The following is a 24649-nucleotide window of genomic DNA, read 5'->3' as shown; positions in this document are numbered from 1 at the left end:
TTCAGTATCTGAATTCAACCTGTACTAAAAACACTGAATTTATATCAGAAGGCCTGACACACTTTTTATTACATGTGTGGCCTTGAAGCAGTCATTAAGCATTCACATGTCTTCGTGTTTAAAGGGAGACTACAAGAGTCCTGAGGTCCTTTCCAGTTCTAAAACTAGTTCTAAAACTAGCTCTTCTAGACATGACTACATTTCAGGTTACAGGAATACATACAAGAGAGGTGTGGTGAAGGCCCTGAACAAAAGGAACTAGTTGGTAGCAAATGAAAAGTTACTTTAATAAAGGTAATTATGTTGAGATCCCATAGTACTTTCAAAAATAATTGACCATTTCTGACATCCCCACTTAGACGATTTGGAAAGGCTGAACTCTACTATAGTCATGCAGAAGTTCTATTTATTAACGATTAAGCAAAACAGTTTGATTTCAGGGTAAAAGTAAGCCCGACCCCTGTGGTGAAAGGCGTAGTGTACAAAGTCATCCTGTTGATTCTTTAGTGATTCTCTTGCTTATTGCTATTTTCTGAACCGAGCTTTTCTTTTTAGTGAACTAGGATAGTTCTATCTGGACAGTTTGAACCTGTGCTCCGAGGCCAAGTGCTGAAGGTCCCTCCAGTCTTTCTAACCTCTCCCCAAGAGTGGACTGCTCCGGCCTTGGACTTAGGGGAATTCCAGCCAACCTCAGTGTCTTCACTTCTTACCTGTAAGTCCTCTGGGCTCAGGGTCAAGCGGCGCCCGGGTGAAATGGGAGCATGACAAGAGTAGGGGCGGGGGCAGGGGCATTGTGCAAAAGAAGTGGCATTCGCCTAAGACTTGGGAGAGGAACGCTATCTGCCCTCGCATTGAGTAGCAGAAGCTCTCATGTCGAGTAGTGAGTGTTTTGCTTGCAGAGCGTGCGTCTGGACTGCGTGCACACGCGTTTGCAGACGCATCCATCCAACTTTTCATTCATTCATTCATTTTGCAAATATCTGAGCAGCTACTATTACAGGACACTTGGTCAAGTAACCTTGATGAAAAGATCCGAAGAAAAGGCAGACTTAATAGCTCTCCTAGCACAATAATGGATACTAAGAAATAATAATTTAAAAGTATTAGTTAAAATGAAAGGTTGGAAGTTTGAATACAATTCTTTCTTGAGCCTTGCAGATTCTAGCAGCTTGACATTGACCTTTCTATGCAAAGGCTGATCTATTCCTTAATCGCTAGAAACACGGCGGCCAAAGTTTGTTCTTTAAGGAGTTTCTGTAACTAGAAAGGGACTCCCAAGCTTACATCCCACCGCCGCCAGATGTAACTTTTTTTTTTTTTTAAACTTTAAAACCAGGTGATTAAAAGTGGGGCCACCGCAGGACCTGATTAGACCTGCCAGAATGTTATCTTTACCTCTGACTCAGACAGGGAGGCTTTGAAGTGTGCCCGCTGTGGTGTAATCTTTAACTGATCTCCTAATTGGAGGAAGAGGTGGGTAGTTAAGAGTGGGGAAAAAACAAGAGTTGCCCAACCAGTGAGCGGCTCAGCTCCTGATTTCTATCGTCCTCTACAAACCCTTAGTCCAAGTCTGTGCTGCCACCGCCCCTCCCCCTTTAGTTATTCTCTTTTTCTTTTTTTTTCCTGTATGACTCTGGGCAAGTCACTTAACCTGTTTAATCCCCAGTTTCCTCTGCTGCAAAATGGGATTGATATTAGCACTTATTTTGTTAGACTATTGAGGATCAGATATGTAAAACTATGAACTTTAAAGCTCTATATAAATGTTAATTATCATTCCAAAATTAAGATAGGAAGTGAGACTTCCTTTTCATATTACCTTATTAGAAAACAAGGATCTGGCAGGATAACAAATGATAGGAGCCCTAGAGGATATATGCCTAATAATGAAATTTCTGGATCAAAAGGAATGGATCTTTTAATTAATTTATCAGTTTTCTTGACAATTTCATGTAGCATTGTAGAAAAGGTCCAACTAGAGTCAAAAGATTTGAGTTTAGTACCAACTGATAAACTTGGACAATTCATTCAACCTCCCTCAGTCTCAGTTTCTTCTTCTGAAAAACTGACTAGATGACTTCTGAGAGGGTTGGGATTCATGGATATAAGTCTTTTCTTATATTTTATTTTCTTTTTTTTTCCTGCAAGGCAATTGAGGCTAAGTGACTCACCCAAGTGTCTGAGGCCAGATTTGAATTCAGGTCCTCATAACCCTGGTACCATCTCATAACACTGGTGCCATCTAGCTGTCCCCAATTTTCATATTTTCAGATAATTTTGATGTACTGTTTAAGTTTGCTGACTTTTTTCTCATCTCTTCTACCTTTTTTTCTTTAAAAAAAAAATCTTTGTTTTGTGAGATAGCTTTCTGAGGGAGATTAAAAAGTGGCACAAGGAAAACTATAGGCAATGTAAAAACAAGAAGTACCAATTGCACTTAAAAAAAGAAATGAGGGAGGGAAATTTCAAGGAAGAGATGAGACTTGAATAGTGCTTTGAAGGTTTGGATAGGAGAAAGGCATTCTAGGTGAGGAGGGAAACATGAGCAAGTAATTATTGATTGATCAGGTGACTATGACAAAACCAGGTTAACTAACTAGAGGGTAGATAGGGAGAGAAAAGATTAGACAAATAAATTATTGTAGATTCTTGGCCAGGGAAATGAATGATAAAAGAAAAATTGTGACAGCAATAATCTCCTAAAGCTGTTCTGAAAGGCTCAATTAAAGAAAGAAGACCAGTTAGAGGTTGAGATGGTGTGATGGAGTTAGAGTCAGAAGACATAAATTCAAATCCTACCTCAAAATCTCTCCAGCTGTGACTTACTTGACCTCTCTCAGCCTCTGTAAAAATGGGGTTAAGAGCACTGAAGTTTCAGGATTATTAGGATTAAGTGAAAGATATTGTTATGAGAATCAAATGAGATAATGATTTTAAAGCACTTAGGACAGTGCCTAGCACAGAGTAAGTACTACATAAATGTTAGTTATTAATGTTATTATCTGTAAAGCACTTTGAAAACCTTAAAGCACTATTGAAATATTAGCTATAGAATAAAACTTCAATCTTTGAATACTTGAATATAGTCTTCAAGAATCTGTGATTTTCACAAGTGTGAAGGAGGTCATTCGCCTTCCATTTCAATTTACCAATTTTTCTAGTCAAGAGAATTGGCCCCTTGTGGCCAACTTTCAGCGACAAAAATACAGCAGACACAGAGTCAACAGATATTAAATCACATTCAAAACACCTCACTTGATAGGACTTAACAAAGCATGTGTTTTGCTGGTCCAGATACCTCAAACCAGAAACATCTCTCTCCATCCCCAATGTGCCATAATGGCCTATTGGGAGCAGGACATAAATGACAGAAAATTACAAATTTATAGAATCTCAGAAAAACTACAAAAATCAGGGTCTAAATTTCAAGTGTTTTTTATACCTAGATGGAAAATATGTATCTTTATTTCATTATGACTGGTTTCCTTTGTAATCTTCTATATTTTACTTTATGCATTTAAAAACAGCTCTGAGAAAGAGTCTACAATTCAAAAGACTGCACACATATATTCCATACACACGCACACATTGAGACTAAAATCCCATGAATCATCTAGCATACATTTTTGTTGTTAATTAAATTATTCAGTGATTAAAGATTTGACTTGGGAATTAAGGCAAAGATATGGATATAAGAGTGATTTGCCAAGAGACATACAACTAGTCAGTGTTTGAGGGTGCATTTGAATTCAGATCTTTTTGATTCTTGGCCTAGTGATCTATTAACCCTAAATTCTCCTGTCTCAGTTTCCACAACTGTAAACTTGGGGGAGGGGAGGTACTATAATACCTACCTAATTATTGTGAGAATAAAAAAAATAATATTTGTAAAAAGCTCAGCACTTAGTAGGTGCTTAGTAAATGTGTTTCCTCAGGAAAAAAATCATGACCAATTAGATACTGGCAATAATTTTGTGGGAGAAATCAAAGATCACTATAAGATTTCAAGTTTAATTTCCTAGAAGGAGAATATTGATGCCATTAGTAAGAATGAGAAGTTGTTTCTGAGACAAGAAGAGAAATGAAAGAAATCATTGCCTTTGTCATATTCTTAGAGACTTGGAACTAGAAGGAACCTCAGAGGCCATGTAGTCCCAATCCTCCTCTTTTAGAAATGAGAAAATTGAGTCCTCTGAGAGATTGTGCCTTTCCCAAGGTCCCATTGATAATAAGTGATAAAGTAGGAAATTGAAATCAGATGTTCTATCTCCAAAGTTAGTGTTGTTTTTTTTCTGTTGAATTACATTGCTCCTCTAATAATTTGGTCTATTAGACCAAATTTCCTATTAAAAAAAATCACATCACTAGATATACTATAAGACAAAAGGTATCAATAATAGAAGTTATGTTACTTGTTAAAAAGAACTTTTTGCTGCTTGAATGAGGACTTTTTTTTACATATTGTACAGAAGTAAAAGGAGTATTTTGCACATTTTGTTGACTGGTAAATTTTAGATTTGGATTTCAATAAGCCCATAAAACTTGGCAATCCAAAGTAGGTGAGATAGGTGGAATTTTACCTTTCCAAAACCTTCAAATCTAACACTGATCTTTTTTCATATCCATAGGCAATACACAGGAAAAATCAAGTTTAAAATTTTTATTTTGTAAAAGAACATCCCCAAATTGAAATAAATCAGAAAATAATCATTACAGGTATACACTGTGCTTGTGTGACATATAAAGAAGTATTGTTACCCCAATACATGCAATGCTATGTTAATGATGAGGTTCCAATCCCCTTGATTCCCAATCAGGGAACCAAATGATGAGGTTTGGATCAGGGCAGAGAGTTATGGGAACCCCGTCTGGTTGGTGCAGGCCCTTTGTAAAAGAATTTACAAACCTGAAAAGTTAGACTGGGAAAAAGAAGTTTATTGGCACTGAGAAGTCAGCCTTTGCTAGGAGGTTGACTTCCTCAGTGGCAAGGTCCAAGACAGAAAAGTAAAGGTCTAGCAGAGGAGTCCTGGCAGAAAGATAAAGAGGAGTTAATGCTGAGAAAAGGATGTCTTCTCAGCGGGGTTCCCCCATCATTAGGATATGGAACCCCCATGAGTGTTTTGTATGACTATTGGGTACAGACTAACCAAATCTCAGGTGCTACACAAACATTAGACCACAATAAAAAACCCCAGCATTAATGGAAAGAAGGATACATCCAGAGCAAATGTTATGATAGTAAATAATGTCATTACAATAAAAATTCTCTTTAAAATCAACAAAATTTCAAGGCATATTCAGAGAACAAAATTCTTTCAAAAATTTTATTATAATAAAATAATACATTAACTTTAAAACTCCATTAATTTTAGTATAATAGAACTAATCTATAAGCTGAAACCATTCCATAATTAGAATGAAGTAAGAAACCAGAATACTCTAGTATCTTGTCCTAAACAAATTTCCTTTTGTCCTTCCTCTGCTTAAAAACCGCTTCTGTTGCCCCCCCCAAAAAAAATCTCACTAAAATTGAACTATGCATAACAGAGCTAATTATTTAAAAGCTGTTAAAGAACCACTAAGTTGTTAACCTTCTTCTATATTCACCAAAATAGGTACTGGGATGTTAATGATATAAAAGCAGCTTTGTGTGTGGTGATGTTGTTGTTGTTGTTGTTTTTAACCCTAAGAATTTCTAAATAGCTGATCTAAAATAAATGGGACTGAAATAGAGGGCCTCTGGATTCCCATCCTGCTCTGGAAACATCTATGAACTATCATTTTAATGTCTTTTTCTTAGCAAGCCATGTTAATAATTGACATTTTTATAGCTTATTTCAGATATGGAATTAGCCAAAATCAATAGCTTACCTTTTGAGAGGTCCTTTCTTCCTTGTGATTAACTGTTCATCAAAGGCATTAACATAAAGGCAGACAAATGTCTGCAACAAGAGACATTAGTAAGATGTATAAGATATATAAGGTAGCAATTTGCAAGAAATTTTAAATGGTTTAAAACCATTTAATGGTTTTAAATAGTTTTAAAAGGAAAATATGGTGGCAGTAACATGGAATCTTAGAATTTGAAAATAATCTTCCATTAATTCAGTTTCTGTCTCAAAGGGTTGGCATCTGTGGTGAGGAGGGGGTGTGTATGTACATGTGTGTATGTGTATGTGTCTGAGGATTTTCTGACAAGAATTGTCTCATTCCAAAGCCTGAACACCTTTCCTTCAGGCATAATCACATCAAGTAGTTTTTTCTTTTTTAATTTATTTTTTAATAGCCTTTTATTTGCAGGTTATATGTATGGGTAGCTTTACAGCATTGACAATTGCCAAACCTCTTGTTCCAATTTTCCCCCTCCTTCCCCCCACCCCCTCCCCTAGATGGCAGGATGACCAGCAGATGTTAAATATGTTAAAATATAAATTAGATACACAATAAGTATACATGACCAATCCATTATTTTGCTGTACAAAAAGCGGACTCTGAAATATTGTACATTAGCCTGTGAAGGAAATCCAAAATGCAGGTGGGCAAAAATACAGGGATTGGGAATTCAATGTAACGGTTTTTAGTCATCTCCCAGAATTCTTTTGCTGGGTGTAGCTGGTTCACTTCATTACTGCTCCATTGGAACTGATTTGGTTCATCTCATTGCTGAGGATGGCCAGGTCCATCAGAATTGTTGTTGAAGTATATAATGATCTCTTAGCCCTGCTTGTTTCACTCAGCATCAGTTCGTGTAAGTCTCTCCAGGCCTTTCTGAAATCATCCTGTTGGTCATTTCTTACAGAACAATAATATTCCATAATATTCATATATCACAATTTATTCAGCCATTCTCCAATTGATGGGCATCCACTCAGTTTCCAGTTTCTGGCCACTACAAAGAGGGAATCACATCAAGTATTAATTTTTTTTATTAACTGTTTTTATTTTTATTTTTAATTTATGGAACAAAACAAGCATTTCCATAAAATTATTACAATTAAAAGAGATGATTGTATATGAAACTACAAATCTACTATGTACAATTTGCTATTCCTTACAAATATACAACAAAGTTATGAAATTTATTTTATTTTCCTTTTTTCCTTTCCTCTCTCCCCCTGCCCTAGAAATGGCTACCATTAGACAGAAATAAGTATATATAATAAATATATATATATATATATATATACACGTATGTGAAATTATTCTATACATACTTCTATTTATCAGTTCTTTCTCTGAATATAGATACTACCTTTCTTTATATGTCCTTTATTTTTAATTTGTGTATTGATAAGTGTCAGAATGACTTGGTCACTCAAAATCATTCTTAAAACAATATTGCTGTTTCTGTATGATTCTGCCCACTTTACTCAGAGTAAACAAAGGAAAAAGAACCTGATCACAAGTATAAGCTTGCCTTCTATAGACCATACGATATAGCATGCAAAAAAAAAAAAAAAAAAAGTGCTAGACATAGGCAAAGAACTGGGTTTGGATTACCAATTGGATCACCTGGAGCAAATCATTTAACCCCATTAAGCATAAGCTTCTTTCCCTTTAAAATGACGGTAAGAAATGATAACTAGTATATGTAATATACATATATATATATTAAGAATCTAAAAAATAGACATTATAAACTCAGTAATTTTTAGAAAAACATAGACACACAAAATAAGGAACCAAGAGCACATTGCATACAGTAATAGCAATACTATTTTAAAAAAGACTTTGAGAAATTAAGTTGTTTTGTTTATGATAACTACCTAAATTAACTATAAAATACATGTGAAAAAGATCCCATCTACATCTAGAGAAAGAATTGATAAATAGAAGTATTTAGAAAATCATTTTACATATATATAAAATGGTAGTCATCTCTAGGGTGGGGAGAGGAGGACGAAAAAAAGAAAAAAAATTATATGATAATTTTGTATATTTTAAAGGCATAGAAACTTATGCATAAAAATTTGAAATTTTGTGTACAATTGTTTTTTATTGTACTGTTATGGAAATACTTGTTTTATTCCATAAATTAAAAAGAAAAACAAAAATGGATATAATAAGTTTTTGTACAACCCATCTCAGACACATAAGAAAAGCATTGTGAGCCCTAAAACATTATGTAAATGTGAGCTATTGTTATTCTTACTGTGAGAAATTAAGAGAAATATTAATACAAAGTTATGTGTCAAATTAAAGCAGTGTTTCATAGCTTGTAATCCTCTAAACAACATTGCATAAATTCCTACACTGTAGGCCATCTTATCCAACCTCCTCATTCAACAGCTAAGAAACTTTAGCTCAGAGAAGTTATTTCTTGCTCCTCATCACATAGTAAATAAGTATCTGAAGAACAAACTTGTTTAGGGAATCCGAGAATTAGAATTGAAAAGGCCTTCAAAAGCTATCTAATCTATCCTCATTTTACAAGTGGGAAATTGAGGCCAAGAAAAATTAAATAACTTGTTAATGAGTATCTGAGATAGGGTTCTAGTTCAGGTCTTCCTTAACCAAGTCCCCGGTGCTTTCTATTGTCATAACTGCTTTAGTTTCTGATGCTTTTTTTTTTTTAAACCAAAAAAATAGAGAGCAGGGGGGCTGGACTGAATCACACTTGTACTCCTAGCTACCGGAGAGGTTGAGCCTGGCCAAAATTTTGCACTCAAGTTTTTGAGACGCTGTGGGTTACATTTGAGTATATTAAATTCAGCATAATGATGAGGCTCTGGGTTATTAGATCATTAACTTTTCTAAGGGCAAGCAAGCCCACATTGGAAATGTAGCAAGTCTAAATTCTCATGCTGCGAATGTTTGTGGCAGCCCTTTTTGTAGTGGCTAGAAACTGGAAACTGAATGGATGCCCATCAGTTGGAGAATGGCTGAATAAATTGTGGTATATGAATATTATGGAATATTATTGTTCTATAAGAAATGACCAACAGGATGATTTCAGAAAGGCCTGGAGAGACTTATAAGAACTGATGCTGAGTGAAATGAGCAGGACCAGGAGATAATTATATACTTCAACAACAATACTATATGATGACCAGTTCTGATGGACCTGGCCATCCTCAGCAACGAGATCAACTAAATCATTTCCAATGGAGCGGTAATGAACTCAACCAGTTACGCCCAGAGAAAGAATTCTGGGTGATGACTAGAAACCATTACATTGAATTCCCAATCCCTATATTTATGCCCACCTGCATTTTTTACTTCCTTCACAAGCTAATTGTACAATATTTCAGAGTCTGATTCTTTTTGTACAGCAAAATAACGGTTTAGTCATGTATACTTATTGTGTATCTAATTTATATTTTAATATATTTAACATCTACTGGTCATCCTGTCATCTGGGGGAGGGAGTGGGGGGTAAGAGGTGAAAAATTGGAACAAGAGGTTTTGGCAGTTGTTAATGCTGTAAAGTTACCCATGCATATAACCTGTAAATAAAAGGCTATTAAATTAAAAAAATAAATAAATAAATTCTCATGCTGATCACAAGTGACACTATGAATTACCCTAGCATTTTCAAACTTAAATGAGTTGAGGAGACAGTCTAAGAAAGAAAAGTAAAAGAGAAGGCAAGATATGGCAAGGCAAAGCAAGACAAGGGAAGGCAAGTCAAGGAAAGGGAATGTGAGGCAAGGCAAAGTAAGACAAGAGAAAGAAAAGGAAGGGAAATGACATAGTAAATGTAAGCTGAAAATTGCATTTCAAATATGTTTTCAAGTATTACTGCTTAATTATTCATGCTTCTCTTCACATGTTGACAGATACTGCATTTTCTAAATTGATTTAAAGATAACATAAAGCTTATGCAGGAAACCAGACTGATAAGATATGATCTCTTTGATTATTCACTAGAACACACCTTGTGCCTTGCCACCTGCTTTATTAGTGACTTTTCCTAAGTACCACCTGTAGGTGTAACAAGAACTAACCACTGACACCTATTCAGCCTTGGAGTACTCTATAAAGATTTAATTTGATAATAGTTTCAGAGAATGAATCATCTCCCATTCTCTAAACTCAATTTAGACCCATGTATTTTTCAGATAAGTAGAATTTTTTTGAAAGTCTATCATGTTGGGGCGGCAGCTAGGTGGTGCAGTAGATGGAGCACCAGCCCTGAAGTTAGGAGGACCTGAGCTCAAATGTGGTCTCAGATACTTAATACTTCCTAGATGTGTGACCCTGGGCAAGTCACTTAACTCCAATTGCCTGAAAGAAAGATTTTCTTCCTTCCTTCCTTCCTTCCTCCCTTCCTCCCTTCCTTCCTTCCTTCCTTCCTTCCTTCCTTCCTTTCTTCCTGTCATGTTGAGTATTTTCTAAAAGTAAGACAGAAATCTCAAGTTAGATGCATGAAAAAATACATGCGTAACAATAACTCATATTCCCATAATGCTTTTAAAGTTTTCACTTTCCTATGACAGAGATGAAAAACTAAGATACAAAAGAAATTAAGTGAATAAATAATCTTAGTTAGCATTTATATAGCCACCTAAACATTTAGAAAGAACATGTTATCTCATTTGATTCTCATAACAAGGCACAAAAGAAATAAAAGAATTTTGTAATAATACTTACTTTCAGTCATCTTTCAGACATGTCCAATTCTTCAAGACCCCATTTGGGATTGTCTTGGCAAAGATTGGAGTGGTGCCATTTCTTCTCCAGCTCATTCCACAGATGAGGAAATTAAGGCATTCAGGATTAAGTGATTTGCCCAGGGTCACACAGCCAGAAAGTGTCTGAGACCATATTTAAACTCAGGAAGGTAAGTCTTCCTGGGACCAAGCCTAGCATTCTATCTACTGTGTCACCTAGCTACTCTTTGATAATTATAGTTAACATTTATATAGAACTTTAAGATTTACAAAGCACTTTATGTATATATTTATGTATATAATATAATATATAATCTCATTTGATTCAACAACAGATACTACTGTTATTCCCATTTTACAAATGAGAAAATTGAAAAGAGGTTATGATTGTCCCACAATTGCACAGCCAGTAAATGTCTGAGGCAGCATTTGAATTCAGACTTTCTGACTCCAAGTCCAACATTCTACTCATTGCTTTTCCTAGCTGCACAGAGTCCAAAGCCACACAGCTAAAAATCGTTGGATCCAGGATAAGAGTAAGATCTCCTAATTCTAAATTCAATTTAAAAAACATTTATTTTTAAAGCATCTACTATGTATATAGTTGAAAGTATGCTAGATTTGGGTGGTGGGTTCAAATTCCACTTCAGATACTAATTAATTGTATGACCATAGACTGTCCACTTAATTTCTCAGGGGCTAGATTTTATTTTCTGTAAAATGAAAGAATTGTACTCAATGACTTTTAAGTTCCCTTTCAGCCCCAGATCTAAAACATTATGTACAAGATACTGTATTAAACACTAAGGTCCAAAATAAGATATTGGAGGGGGATTGTCCTCAAAAGTTTACAGTCTAAAATGTATTCTTTCCACTACTGTGGTAAGAAAAACAAAGAAACATTTTTGTGCCTTACCTCAGGTAATTTTGAAAATGAAATCTAGGGAATTTTACTTAAATATATGCATCCTTAATATATCTTTTTGAATACTAAATTGATGTTTTAAATCTCTACCTGCACTGTGCCCCAGACATAATAACTAATTATTTATTGTTAATTGCATAATAGTATGTACCATAATTGATGAGAATACTGTCCAAGGAGAGGAATTAAATGACATCTAAAGCAGATTTTTTTTCTTTTCTTTTCTTTTTTTTTTTTTTTTTTTTTGGTGAGACAATTGGGGTTAAGTGATTTGCCCATGGTCACACAGCTGGTTAAGTGTTTGGAATTGAACTTCAAGTCTTCCTGACTTCAGGGCTGGTGCTCTATGCACTGCACCATCTAGCTGTCCCTGAACAAAAAAAATTTTTTTTTAATCTTGTTATAGAGAATGAAGTGTCTTCTGAAAAGGCATCAGAAAACATTGACATTTCACTGACATTTAAGGTTATTAATTTGCACATCCTGAAATCATTCTGGAGATAGCTTTAGAAGTTACTTGTCATTTCATATGCTCCTTGTTATTTCTACTAACAGTAATCCAGCGGTAAGGAAGAGGAAAGAGCACTGACTGTAGTCAAAAAACAGAATCCAACTTTGATGCTTATTCTTCTGGTAAACTTACTCTTCCTGAGCCTCAGTTTCCTCATTGGTATATAGAAGGAGGGGCTTAGACTAGATTTCTAAAATACTGATCTGATTGTCTTTTCTCAGTCTTTTCTCATTCTTCTTGATCTATCTGCTTTCAAAAATTATCTTTCACATCTAGCCCCCAACACTTCTCACACCCAACCCTGCCCCATCTCTTCATCACTTCTCACTTATTTATATTTTATTTATATTTATATTTGATTTAATAGCCTCCTAATTGTTCTCTTTAGCTCTCTCTACCCCAGTCCGTTTTACTTAGGCATGTGAACATGTGACTATTCTATTCAATTAATTCCATTATACTCATAGAATCTAGAGTAAAATTTAGTCTTCTGGTCAGCTTTTAAAGCCATATATATTGAAGGTAATGTATTGTTCTATAAGAAATAAGGAGCAGGCTGATTTCAGAAAAGCCTGGAAAGACCTATGTGAACTGATGCTAAGTGAAGTGAACAGAACCAAGAGAATGTTGCAGACAGTAACAGCAAGATTAGGTGATGATCAGCTGTGATGAATTTCTCAACAATGTGTTGATTCAAGGCAATTCCAATAGACTTGGAATGGAAAATGCCAATTCCATACAGAGTAAGCTATGGAGACTGAATGTGGATCAAAGCATAGTATTTTCACCTTTTTGTTTTCTTTCTCGTGGTCTTTTTCTTTTTTCTTACACAACATGACAAATATGGAACTTATATGGTCATACATCAAATTGTTTGCTCTCTTGGAGAAGAGGAGGGAGGTAAGAGAGAAAGGGAGAAAAATTTGGAATACAAAGTTTTATAAAAACAAATGTTGAAAACTACCTTTACATGAATTTGAAAAATAGCTAGCTATAGTGCATAGAGTGATCTGAAGTTATGATGACCTGGGTTCAAATCTGCCTTTAGGTGCTTACAACAACAACAACAACTACTACTACTACTACTACTACTACTAGCTAACATTTATATAGTATGTACTAGATACAGACTACTGGGTTAAGCACTTTATAAATATTATCTCATTTGATCCTCATACAACTCTGAGATAGGTGCTATTATAATTCCTAAATATAAAATAAAGAAACTGAGCTTAAGTAATGGTCTGTGGTCCTATTACTAGTAAATATCTGAGGCTGGTCTTCTTAGCTCCAGGCCAGGTATTCCATCCACTGTACCACCTAGATATCTGACCTTGGATTAATCACTTAAATATCTCTCAGCCTCAGTTTCCTCATCTGAAAAATTGGAATAATAGCATTTACCCCACAGATTGTTGATTCAAATGAAATACTGCAATCTATATATTATCATGTCACATATCTCAAGTTTAGAATGTCTTTCCCAAATTCATCTGTTTTCCAAATTTTCCTCTTTCTATCAAAAACACTACCATGCTTCCATTCTCTAAGGTTTGAAAAATTGATACTATTCTCACCCCACAATTCCAATCCATGTATGAATCTTGGGGTTCCTACCTACCTTATGACATTTCTTGAATCTGCATCCCTCTCTTTACTCATACAGCTACCTCCTTATTTCAAGTCCTCAACACATTTCACTTAGATTATCATAATAGCTTTTTTAAAAATTTTATTTTATTTAAAAAATAGAATAAGAAAAAAGAAAAATAGAGAAAGAATACAAAATAAAAGAAAACATTGTTATGTACCTAGAAGAACATCAGGAAAGATTCAAAATATATAACAAATTACCAGTTCAAGAAAGTATATATAGATATAGATTATATATATAACATACATATGTTATATATATTAGTAGAAGAAATTATTTTCATGTGTTTTCTTTACTTCCTTGTAAATTGTTCTTTTGTTCTCTTCTGCACACCTTTTTTACTTTATCCCTTTTTCCTCTTTTATCCCTCCCCCCAAGAAGGCTATATATTTATGTAAATATATACATACACATACACTGCCCCCTCACCTACACACACACACACACACACACACACACACACACACACACACACACACCTTTCTTTGCTTTAATTCTGCTCCTTAATTTGCTTTGCTATTAGGTTAGCCTGCCTCCACCCTTGTCTTCTCTCACCCTTTGCTTCCCAGTCCACCCATCCCTCCTCCCTTATTTCTTTATAGATTTTGGAGAGTGCTATGCCCTTTGTGGTATCTATATAGTTTTGCCATTCCCAATGTGAGTAGGTTTTCAGAACTATGAGCCTTCCTCTTCCATTTAAGGCCTTTGGGTCTATTCTTTTTCTGCACCTCTTTTGTATAACGTGATTATGATTTTTATCTTAACTCTGCTCCAATCTTTCTTTTAAGCTACCCTATTGTTGATGGCAATATACATTTCCCATGTAAAAAAAAAAATAAACCATTTATCACTGTTGAGTTCCTTGAAATTAATCTTTGATATTGGTTTTTATATGTTAAATTTTCTATGAAGTTTCAGTTTGGTTGATAGAAAGTCCTGAAAATCTGCAAGTTCATTGAATGGCTATTTTTTCTCATTCAATATTATAAATAATTTTGTTGGCTATAATTTTTTTGACCACAGGCCTAATTCTTTTGACTGTCAGTAGATATGATTCTAGGACCTGTAGTCTTTTATTGTGGCTGCTAATAAGTCTTGTACGATTCTTAATTGTAGTTCCAGCATATCTGAATTGTTTTCTGTTTATTTCTTGGAAAATTTTTCTCTTTGATCTGGCAATTTCAAAATTTGACGATAATATTCCTAGGTTTTTTCCACAAAGGATTTCTTTGAGATGGTGATCACTGGATTTTTTTTTGTTTGTTTTATATTTACTTTCCCCTCATGTTCTAGCACTCCAGGACAATTTTTTTGGATTATTTCTTTCATTATTGTGTCAAGGTTCTTTTTCTGGTCACAACTTTCAGGCAGTCCAATTATTCTTATATTTTCTTTTCCTGATTTGTTTTACAGACCTGTTGTTTTTCTTATAAGATGTTATACATTCTGTTCTATTTTTTTTTCATTCTTTAGAATTTGTTTTGTTATTTCTTGGTCTCTTATAGCTTCACTGGCTTCCCCTTACCCAATTCTAATTTTCAAAGTGTTGTTTTCATCTTCAAGGCTCTGTATCTCCTTTTCTAGTTAGCTAACCTTTTTTTCATAATCTTCTTGTTTTTCTTGAATGGTTTTTAGTTTAGTTTCCTCAATGTCTCTCATTTGATTTTTAAATTCTTTTTGAGTTCTTCTATAAATTCTCTCTGGGCAGGGAGCCATTTTGCATTTCTCTTTGAGGTAAAAGTTTTTTTTTATTTTAGTGTCCTTCTCTGAAGATGAATTTAATCTTCCCTGTTCCCATAGTAAGTTTCCATGGAACCCCAAACCAAGGAGATTCACACTGCTGCAAGTGCCCACAGCCAGTAATGTCTCTGTCCCCCGGTTTCTTGTACTCACCAGGGTGCTGGTTCTTTTTCACCCAGGATGGCATGTCTGCAGCATGGAGCCTCACATTCCTAATCTGCCAAGATTCACTCAGTCTTCCTGGACTCAAACCCCAACTCAACAAAAAGTCCAGGAGATAAAAATCCCTGTGGTTTTCAGGGAGGCTCCAACCTAACTCAGCTCCCTCCACCCCAAGGCTCCCCACTTGGTGTTTCTGTGGAGTTAGCCTGGAGGTGTGGATTAATCCCCAGGTTTGGGTCTTTCTTCAGATCTTCTCAGGTTGTACCTGGAGGACCCCTGTTCTGCCCCAAATCTTCTTGATTTTTCACCAACTGTGTTCACCTGAGATGCAAATTTGTTCTATTTGTAGGGGAAAGCTGGAGAACTTGAAATTTACCAACCTACTCCACCATCTTCCCAGAATCCTTCAGATTATTGCAATAGCTTCTTAATTGGTTTTCTTCCCCCGTCTCTTCCATTCCTCAGTCATAAGTTCTCTGATGAAATCATAGGTTTAGACAAAAAAGAAAAGTTTCCATCCTTTAAATAATATCAGTTAAAAGAGGATGAGAATATCTTTAGAATAGAAGTGATTCGAATGTTTGTGGCAGCCCTTTTTGTAGTGGCTAAAAACTGGAAACTGAATGGATGTCCATCAGTTGGAGAATGGTTGAATAAATTGTGGCATATGAAAATTATGGAATATTACTGTTCTGTAAGAAATGACCAACAGGATGATTTCAGAAAGGCCTGGAAAGACTTACATGAACTGATGCTGAGTGAAATGAGCAGGACCAGGAGATCATTATATACTTCAACAACAATACTATATGATGACCAGTTCTGATGGATCAGGCCATCCTCAGCAACGAGATCAATCAAATCATTTCTAATGGAGCAGTAATGAACTGAACCAGCTATGCCCAGAAAAAGAACTCTGGGAGATGACTAAAAACCATTACATTGAATTCCCAATCCCTATATTTATGCACACCTGCATTTTTGATTTCCTTCACAAGCTAATTGTACAATATTTCAGAGTCTGATTCTTTTTCTACAGCAAAATAACGTTTTGGTCGGGTATACCTATTGTGTATCTAATTTATATTTTAATATATTTAACATCTACTGGTCATCCTGCCATCTAGGGGAGGGGGTGGGGGGGGGGGTAAGAGGTGAAAAATTGGAACAAGAGGTTTGGCAATTGTTAATGCTGTAAAGTTACCCATGTTTATATCCTGTAAATAAAAGGCTATTAAATAAAAAAAAAAAGAATAGAAGTGATTTCTTAGTCTGTTGGGTTTGTTTGTTTTTTTTGACACAAGAACCAAAAATATATCATGCTTTGCACTTAGTGAATATTGTTGAAATGAATTAGAATTGTTGAACAAATTATGCTTTTCATTTATATTATTTTGCCAGATGGTTGCCATATGTAACGGGTTGCAAATAGTCTCTTTTTTGTTTTTGTTTAATAAAGGGTTAATTCTCTTTCCCTAGCATCTCCAAACCTCCACTGAAAGGGAAAACAAAAGAAAAACAAAATTCTAGTAACAAGTATATGTAGTCAAGCAAAACATTTCTACATTGGTTATACCCAAGAACAAATGAAGCATTTTCCATCATTCACTGGATGAATATGTATGTATGTGTGTGTGTGTATGTATATATATATATATATACATACACACACAAATATATACATACACAAATATAGGAAGAGTTTAGAAAGGTCTAGAAAGATTTAAATGAACTGATTAAGGGTGAAGTAAGCAGAAGCAGGAAAACAGTTTCTACAATAACCACAATATTGTAAAAACAAACAAACTCAGACAGACTTAAGAAATTCAATGACCAACCAGAGGATAAATGATAAACCTTTCCCCTCTTGATGAAAAGAGGATGGACTCAAGATGTAGAATCCACCATATATTTTTAGAAGGAGCCAGTGATGGAATTTGTTTTGCTTGATTATGCATATTTGTTAACACAGATGTTGATTATGCCTCCCCATCTTGAGTTTAGAGGGAAAAAAAATGAATAGCTATTAATTGGAGAAAAAAAACAAAACAGAATACTTGAAACCCCTTAGATCACATACCATCACATCACAGAAAAAAAGTGTACTTCCAGTTAAATCAGACAATTATCCTTTAGAACATAGAATTGTATACAAGGGATTTTGTGGACCACATCTTGATTTAGTTTCAAAATGTAATGATTGTGTGTATAATCTTTATTTATGTTGTTAAATATGTCACATTTACATTTTAATCTGTTTCTGGCAACACATAGGCATATTGTGGGCTTCAGCAGCCACATATCTGATCCCTCTAATCTAGCTAGGTCAACCCCCTTATTTTACAGATGAGAAACTAAGATCTAAATTACTTACCCAAGATAACCCAGGATTGAGAGTTGAACAAATAACAAACAATATTTGAATCCAGTTACTCTGACATCAAAACCAGTGGTCTTTCCATTGTACCAATATGTTCTTAATTTGTGGTTGAAAGAGGCATTCGTTTTGTATTATAAATCTATCTTAAAAGGTCAGCCAACCTGAAACCTCAGCCTTCTGAAGTGATGACCCCCTCCCAATGAAAAACACACCAGCTGAATACAATTAAAATGAGACTTATCTGAACTTTAGATACAACTTGACTGGTAGTCTAAGACTCACATAGAATGCTATAATCTGAAATTTCATCTAACTGAACAGATACCATGAAGTGGTTTTAATTTTAATTAACCAATCTTTTAATTAATAAACTTTTTTAGTTAACCAATCAATCAAATATGTGATCTTTAGATATCAGGGGAACCTGGGACCAGAAAATAATGCCAAAGCAAAACCCTCTTAAAACACGCTTCAATTGTCCACCCATTACCAAGTCTCAAATAAGTATGTTGCCATATTTTTACTAACATTCTCTTTTTTTTTTTCCTAAGGTATTTGGATGCCAACCAAATCAATTACATCCCACCTAACTGCTTTAACAGCCTGCTCTCCTTGAGACACTTGTGGCTAGATGACAACTCTTTGACAGAAATTCCTGTCTAGGCTTTTAAAAGTTTATCAGCATTACAGACCATGATTTTAGCGCTAAACAAAATACACTACATACCAGACTATGCCTTTGGAAAACTCTCCAGTTTGGTAGTACTGTAAGTTTTATTGAAATTTTTTTAAAAAGAAAACTTTCTGAGTTCATTCTATGACATAGACTTTAAAATGTAGAACTCTCAACTTTAGTCAGGAAATTTTAAATGTATGATATTCCCCCTCCCAATTGCAAAACATGGAGTGGTTTATAAATATAATAAAAGTCCAAATCCTTTTTTCTTATTAATCAAAGATGTGAGTAATACTATGTATTATTTTAAAGTTTTTTCTGAGACACATAGATTTATTTTCTTATTTAATTGAATATTTTCTCAAATAGCATTTATAAAAATAAATAGTCTTGTAACTAAGAACTTGTGATTATCAAAAAGTGAACTGAAGTGGGCAACAGGGACTATCCCTCAGACCACTGAAATAATCCAAGGTAGGTCAGATTAGGCATCTGGGGGGCACAGTGGACAGAGTGCTGGGCCAGGAGTTAGGAAGATATGAGTTCAAATCTAACTTCAGATACTTAGTTATTTAGGCAAGTCACTTGACCTCTATCTCAGTTTCTTCAACCATAAAATGGAAATGGTAACAGCACTTACTTCACAGGGTTGTTGTGAGGATCAAACACAATACTAGTTGTAAAAGCATTTACCATGGTACCTGGCATATAGAAGATGTTGCATGAATGCTTACTCCCTTTACTTTCCTGAGCTGTAGAGGGTACTTACATGCTTATACATCTTCAATAATAGCATCTAGGTAGAAAGCATTTTATTTAAATTTTTTTATTTAAATATTTATTTTATTTAAAATAAGAAGCAACCAAATGACATGCTTCCTTCCACCTGCCCCCTCTTTGCCATCCCCAAGTTATAGTGCCTCAGGCCTGTGTTGGTTCTGCTCTTCCCATCCCCCACCTAGTATAGTGGTAGTGTCCCAGGGTCTTTACTCTTCTTACCTGATTAGATTTGTGTTTGAAAGGTGATTTAAGAATCATTCCTTGCTGCTTGCTCTGATATCAAAACTGCCAGTAAGAGTTCTGAATCAAATCAAGCCAAGTCAACAAGTCAGGCACTGTGCTAGGCCCTAGAGATACAAAAGCAAAACACACATACCCCTATTTTCAAAGAGCTGTGTACAAGGAATACTGTTTCAGGAAAATGGGAGTTGGTTAACTTCACATATGAAGTACTAATTTTTTTCCCCCTGAGGCAATTGGGGTTAAGTGACTTGCCCAGAGTTATAGCTAGTAAGTGTTAAGTGTCTAAGGCCAGATTTGAACTCACGTTCTCCTGACTTCAGGGCTGGTGCTCTATCCACTGCACCACCCAGCTGCTTCGGTACTAATAAATCTTTAAGAAAATGAACCACAATCTTAGGATAAACATTTTATGGAAATTCTTATGATGTAATTTTTCAAACTAACCTGGTTCCAATAATGGTTGCAAAGTGCTTTACATAATATGCTGTCCTTCAAATAGAAGATACTGACCCACCATTCCTTGAGGATAGGAATCACTTCATTCTTTGTATCTGTATACACAGTATCTAGTATAGTAGCTGCCACATAGTAAATGCTGGTTGTTTGATTGATTGGTAGGAAGTGCATTTCAGTAGTTGTGATAGATTGGTATATATCCTTTCATACTTCTCTACACAGTTCACCTTGTGACCAATTTCCAAAATTCATGTCAGTTTAGTGTTTCACCATGCAATTTCATTGCATACTAACTAGTCTCTTTAGGGATCCTATGTATGACTTCTTTAACATGCCATTCTGATCCACTTAACTGATACATGGTTATTCCATATCTCCATAACATTAAGAGAACTGATCTCTTTGGACAACAAATCTAATCTGTACATTGTCACTTGATATAGATACAGGAATGTGTTATTGACTGAATACTCTCCTGAATATATAATGAAAGCCTTCAGTTTTAACATAGATCTACTATACTAGATACTGTGTGTATAGATACAAAGAATGAAGTGGTTCCTACCCTTTTTAGGTCCTATCTTCAAAGAATTTGGGTTCAGCAATGATAAGGAAGTTATTAAGGCAAGGCAAATCTTCTGAGTCCTTCTTTTGTAGGGCCCAACCAATCTAATAGAATTTTTAGTTGACCTATACAATGCTTGTGTCATATCATGTATTTTCTGATCTTCCAATTCAAAAGAAATCAGTGTCTACTCACTAAATTTAAAATCAAGTCACAGAATCAGCTGTGTGTTTATGTTTGAATGAAAGGAAATATACATGCTCTCCCTTTGGCTTTTTATTTTTTTAAGTATTATTTGTATGTGTTTTCTTTTGATTTTACCAATCAAAATGTTTTGCCTAAATCCACTATGTTCAATGTTGCTCCTCTGATTGTGTGCTCAATGTTCTCCTACAAACATCTCCATAACAATAAGATCTACTCCCTGGGAAAAAAATGCTTTGATGGGCTCCACAGACTAGAGACTTTGTGATTGATTTCTTGTTTCCCTTTTTCATTAATATTCTGAAGAATCAAAATAGCTTTAAAAACCAAATGGTGCTTTTTGGCCACAAGTGTGTTATTTACAAAGGAGGTAATTCTGTGTGTGTGTGTGTGTGTGTGTGTGTGTGTGTCTTTCTGTGTGTGTGTCTCTGTCTCTGTCTGTCCATCTGTCTGTCTCTCATTCCTAAAAAAGGGAAAAACCAAACAGATTTAGAAGACCAATGATTTAAAGTAGAAAAAAATAAATTTACAAAGAATGCATTATCAGCAAAGTAAGATACATTATTCTGAATCATTCAGTCCATAAACATTGATCAAAGTGCCAATTGTGTTGGCACTATTTTGTGGAAACCAGTCTTATTAGAAAAAAATCTATTTTCAGAGAACAATTTGAGTGTCATCCCTCGATTTTATTATTACTGAGTTCAGACCTATCTTTACAAGGGAAGAAGGGAGGGCAGAAAATGTCATTAACAGATGTCTCAAAGAAAATCAGTAATGACCAAGAAGTTATACCAAGAAGCAGTTCAAAAGAATAAGTCTGGAAACACAGAAGTTGATCACAAAATAATAATAGTAATAATAATGGCTAGCACAAGGAACAATTAACCACTTATAAAGTTTTGTATATATCTTTTGATACAGTAGGGAGAATGGGAACCTTAAATCAGATAACCATTGGCTTCTAAGTCAGTTCCAGACTTACCAATATAGTGAAAAAGTTCATTCTGTCATCTATGTCAAAGGTCCTTTTGAGAAGAAGTGGAGATAGAGTATTTGTATGCCCTAGACAAGGCTTGAAAATTGTATCCCTTGAATGTCATCATCTACCAGAGACCAGAGTCTTCATTATGAGACATGGCTTTTTTTGGTATAGATACCAGGATTCATCTGTGTGTGGCATGCTGTATATGAAAATTTCCTACACTAATGAAGCTCAGCAACTAGTCTGTTGTTGTGGCCGTCTTTTAAGAGCTCAAAGAATATGAGCCCTTTGATCTCAGAGGCAAGATGAATGAGGCAGGAGACTTATAGAATGTGAAAATAGTTCCAGTTTATTATGCCATTCAACCTTGTTAATATACATTTTTGCAAGCGTGATCAGTACATGAACAGTAGACAATCCCCAATCACCATTCAGAGAAGCAACTCATGGGTTTTGTGTATGCATGGTATCTGCCAAATGGGAGGAAAGCCAATCCAGCAATTCAGCAACTCACTCACAGGCAAGAGGCCCGGGCATCCGGGCTCATGAGCAACTAGCTGTGACCTTCCAGCTCAGTACTCATTCCCATGATTACAAATTATTGCTCCTTGCTCAACAAGGGCATTTTTGCAATGTGGCAGAAAACTTATTGTGCATCAAAGGTCGAAGTGGCCTCAGTACTCCCTCTCGGCAGAATCCCATAACTTAGCAGTCTGTGACTACCAATCTTAGAAATTTGCATGTGGTACTGAAATACCTGCTCATACAACTAGTATGTGTCAAAGGTTTGATCTGAACCTTCTTTGTGACTGACTCCAAGACTGGCTATTCTTCTTCTAATGATGTCTTTTCATAAAATAAATATTTATAAACTATGGAATTATCTGATTTTAAACATATGGGCATTTATAAAGAGTAATATTAAAAATGTTTCTTGTTGCTGCATTCCAGCAAGAAAAATTACTTTTCAAAGCCTTGAGATCATAGCAACTGAAGAAGTATTAAGTGGGCAGTGAAATTTTTTGGGCACAGCAATTCCCTAAAATGTATTTGCCAAAGAAGGTAAAGGGAAGGGAAGATTAACAATAGACTAATCTAGGCTGGTTTAGATGACCCTAAGCTATATTATTGGTTCAAATCATGAATGGGGAAGAGGAAAACTCTCCATTAAATAACTTTGTAATCCTTTACTCATATGCAAGTCTAGTTCAACACAAAAACTAGGAGGAAAGTATTTGAGACTACTCTAGCTTTTTCCACAAGTGTTTTTGTTTGGTTGGTTAGTTGGTTTTGGTTTTGGTTTTTTGTTTGTTTTGTGGGGGAGCCATCCCTTCATTTGGGAGAGGAGGAACCACTAATGGTTCACCTTATAGAAACAAATAAGGTATTCCTCTCAGGCACCAAGAGAATAGATGAGCTATATGCAGTATCAGAGTGGAACCATTATGTTTAGGAAATAATTAGAATGCCCTTGATTCACATAAGGAAGAGCTAAAAATCTTGGCAATCATAAATTAATACACTAGTGCTTGTGCTTCTGAGTCAAGTTCAGGATCCTGGTTTCATTAACAAGAATATAAGAAATTTAAGTTTCAGTAGTGATCCCCACTACTTCATCTTTTTTGTTGTTGTTCATAAAGAACTAGGTAAGGGCCTATGATGAACTGCATCTGGGAAACAACACGCTGAGGTTTCATGATGATAATATTTGTAATAATATGAAATATTATAATACTTGTAAAGTTCTTAGCATAATGTATTTAATAGGTACTTAATACATGTGTGTTCTTTTCATATCAAGTTTGTGCAAAATTTTAATAAGTCTGTAGAAGATATATTAATCAGTGCTATGGTTCTTCCAAAGTACTATTTCCCTCTTCCCTCTATTGGAAATCAAGTAACTTATAAGGGCCCAAGCCTCATTTAATCAAAACTTAGCATCTGGAGGGAATTAGCCAACAGGAAGGAAATTTATGTTTGCAACTAACATTAATTCCTGCCTGTCACATAGCTTAGTGATGGTTTGTTCCAGACAAATGTGAGCCATGATTCATGTTGGACTCAGATTAGCTCACTTTGTAAATTAACTAGCAATTCTTCTCTAAAAAGGAACATTCAACCATATCTGATTAGCTGACCGAAAAACTTTCCTGACTCATCTGGGAAATACATTATCCTCAAAGACTAAGACACAATTATTCTGCTTTTATCAAAGTATAGATAGATATAGAAATATAGATAACTATAGACAGAAGAAAGGTATATTAAGTATGGAAAGAAAAATCTATAGATATAGATATATAGATAACTATAGATAGAAGAAAGATATATTAAGTCTGGAAAGCTTATTAAAATGTGAGTAAAAGTGGAAAGCCTAAGGATATTTTTCTCCAATGATAACTACCAAATTTTTCCATTGCCAAAAATCAATGAATAGAATGATAGATTACAGATATAAAAGAAGTATTGAAGTATGTTGCTTCATAATTGGGTATTAGAAGTGATATAAAAAGTATAAAAGACATGTATAACTAGAATATAAAATCAGTCATGTTTTAAGGGCATACTATGACAAATGGACAGTCTGAATACATGAGAGTTCACAAAATGTATAATTTTTTTAAAAAAAGTTATACTTCCCTCCCTATCCCCATCCCAGTAAAATAAGGAGATAGTCTTTTTTGGCAAAGTAATGAAAAGATGTAGCAAGAATTACATAGGGGAAAAAAAGGTTTGACTGATGAAGTTGTAATCT

The 24649-nt window shown here is 34.9% G+C and overlaps 1 protein-coding gene across 1 annotated transcript in view; it reads left to right on the top strand.

Annotated features, from left to right (window-relative positions):
• Positions 1-587: 587 nt before the first annotated feature.
• LGR5 (leucine rich repeat containing G protein-coupled receptor 5) overlaps positions 588-24649 on the top strand; it is a gene marked incomplete at its 5' end in the record, with an annotated part of 67604 nt that continues 43542 nt past the window's right edge. The window contains 3 exon segments of the mRNA XM_031940163.1: positions 588-712; positions 18537-18752; positions 21102-21173. Coding sequence (XP_031796023.1) covers positions 588-712; positions 18537-18752; positions 21102-21173 — 413 coding nt within the window.

Source organism: Sarcophilus harrisii, chromosome 5 (genome assembly GCF_902635505.1).
Source record: "Sarcophilus harrisii chromosome 5, mSarHar1.11, whole genome shotgun sequence".
Taxonomy (NCBI): Eukaryota; Metazoa; Chordata; class Mammalia; order Dasyuromorphia; family Dasyuridae; genus Sarcophilus; species Sarcophilus harrisii.
The sequence above is the reverse complement of the archived record's forward strand: the minus strand, read 5'-3'. Positions and strand labels throughout refer to the sequence as shown.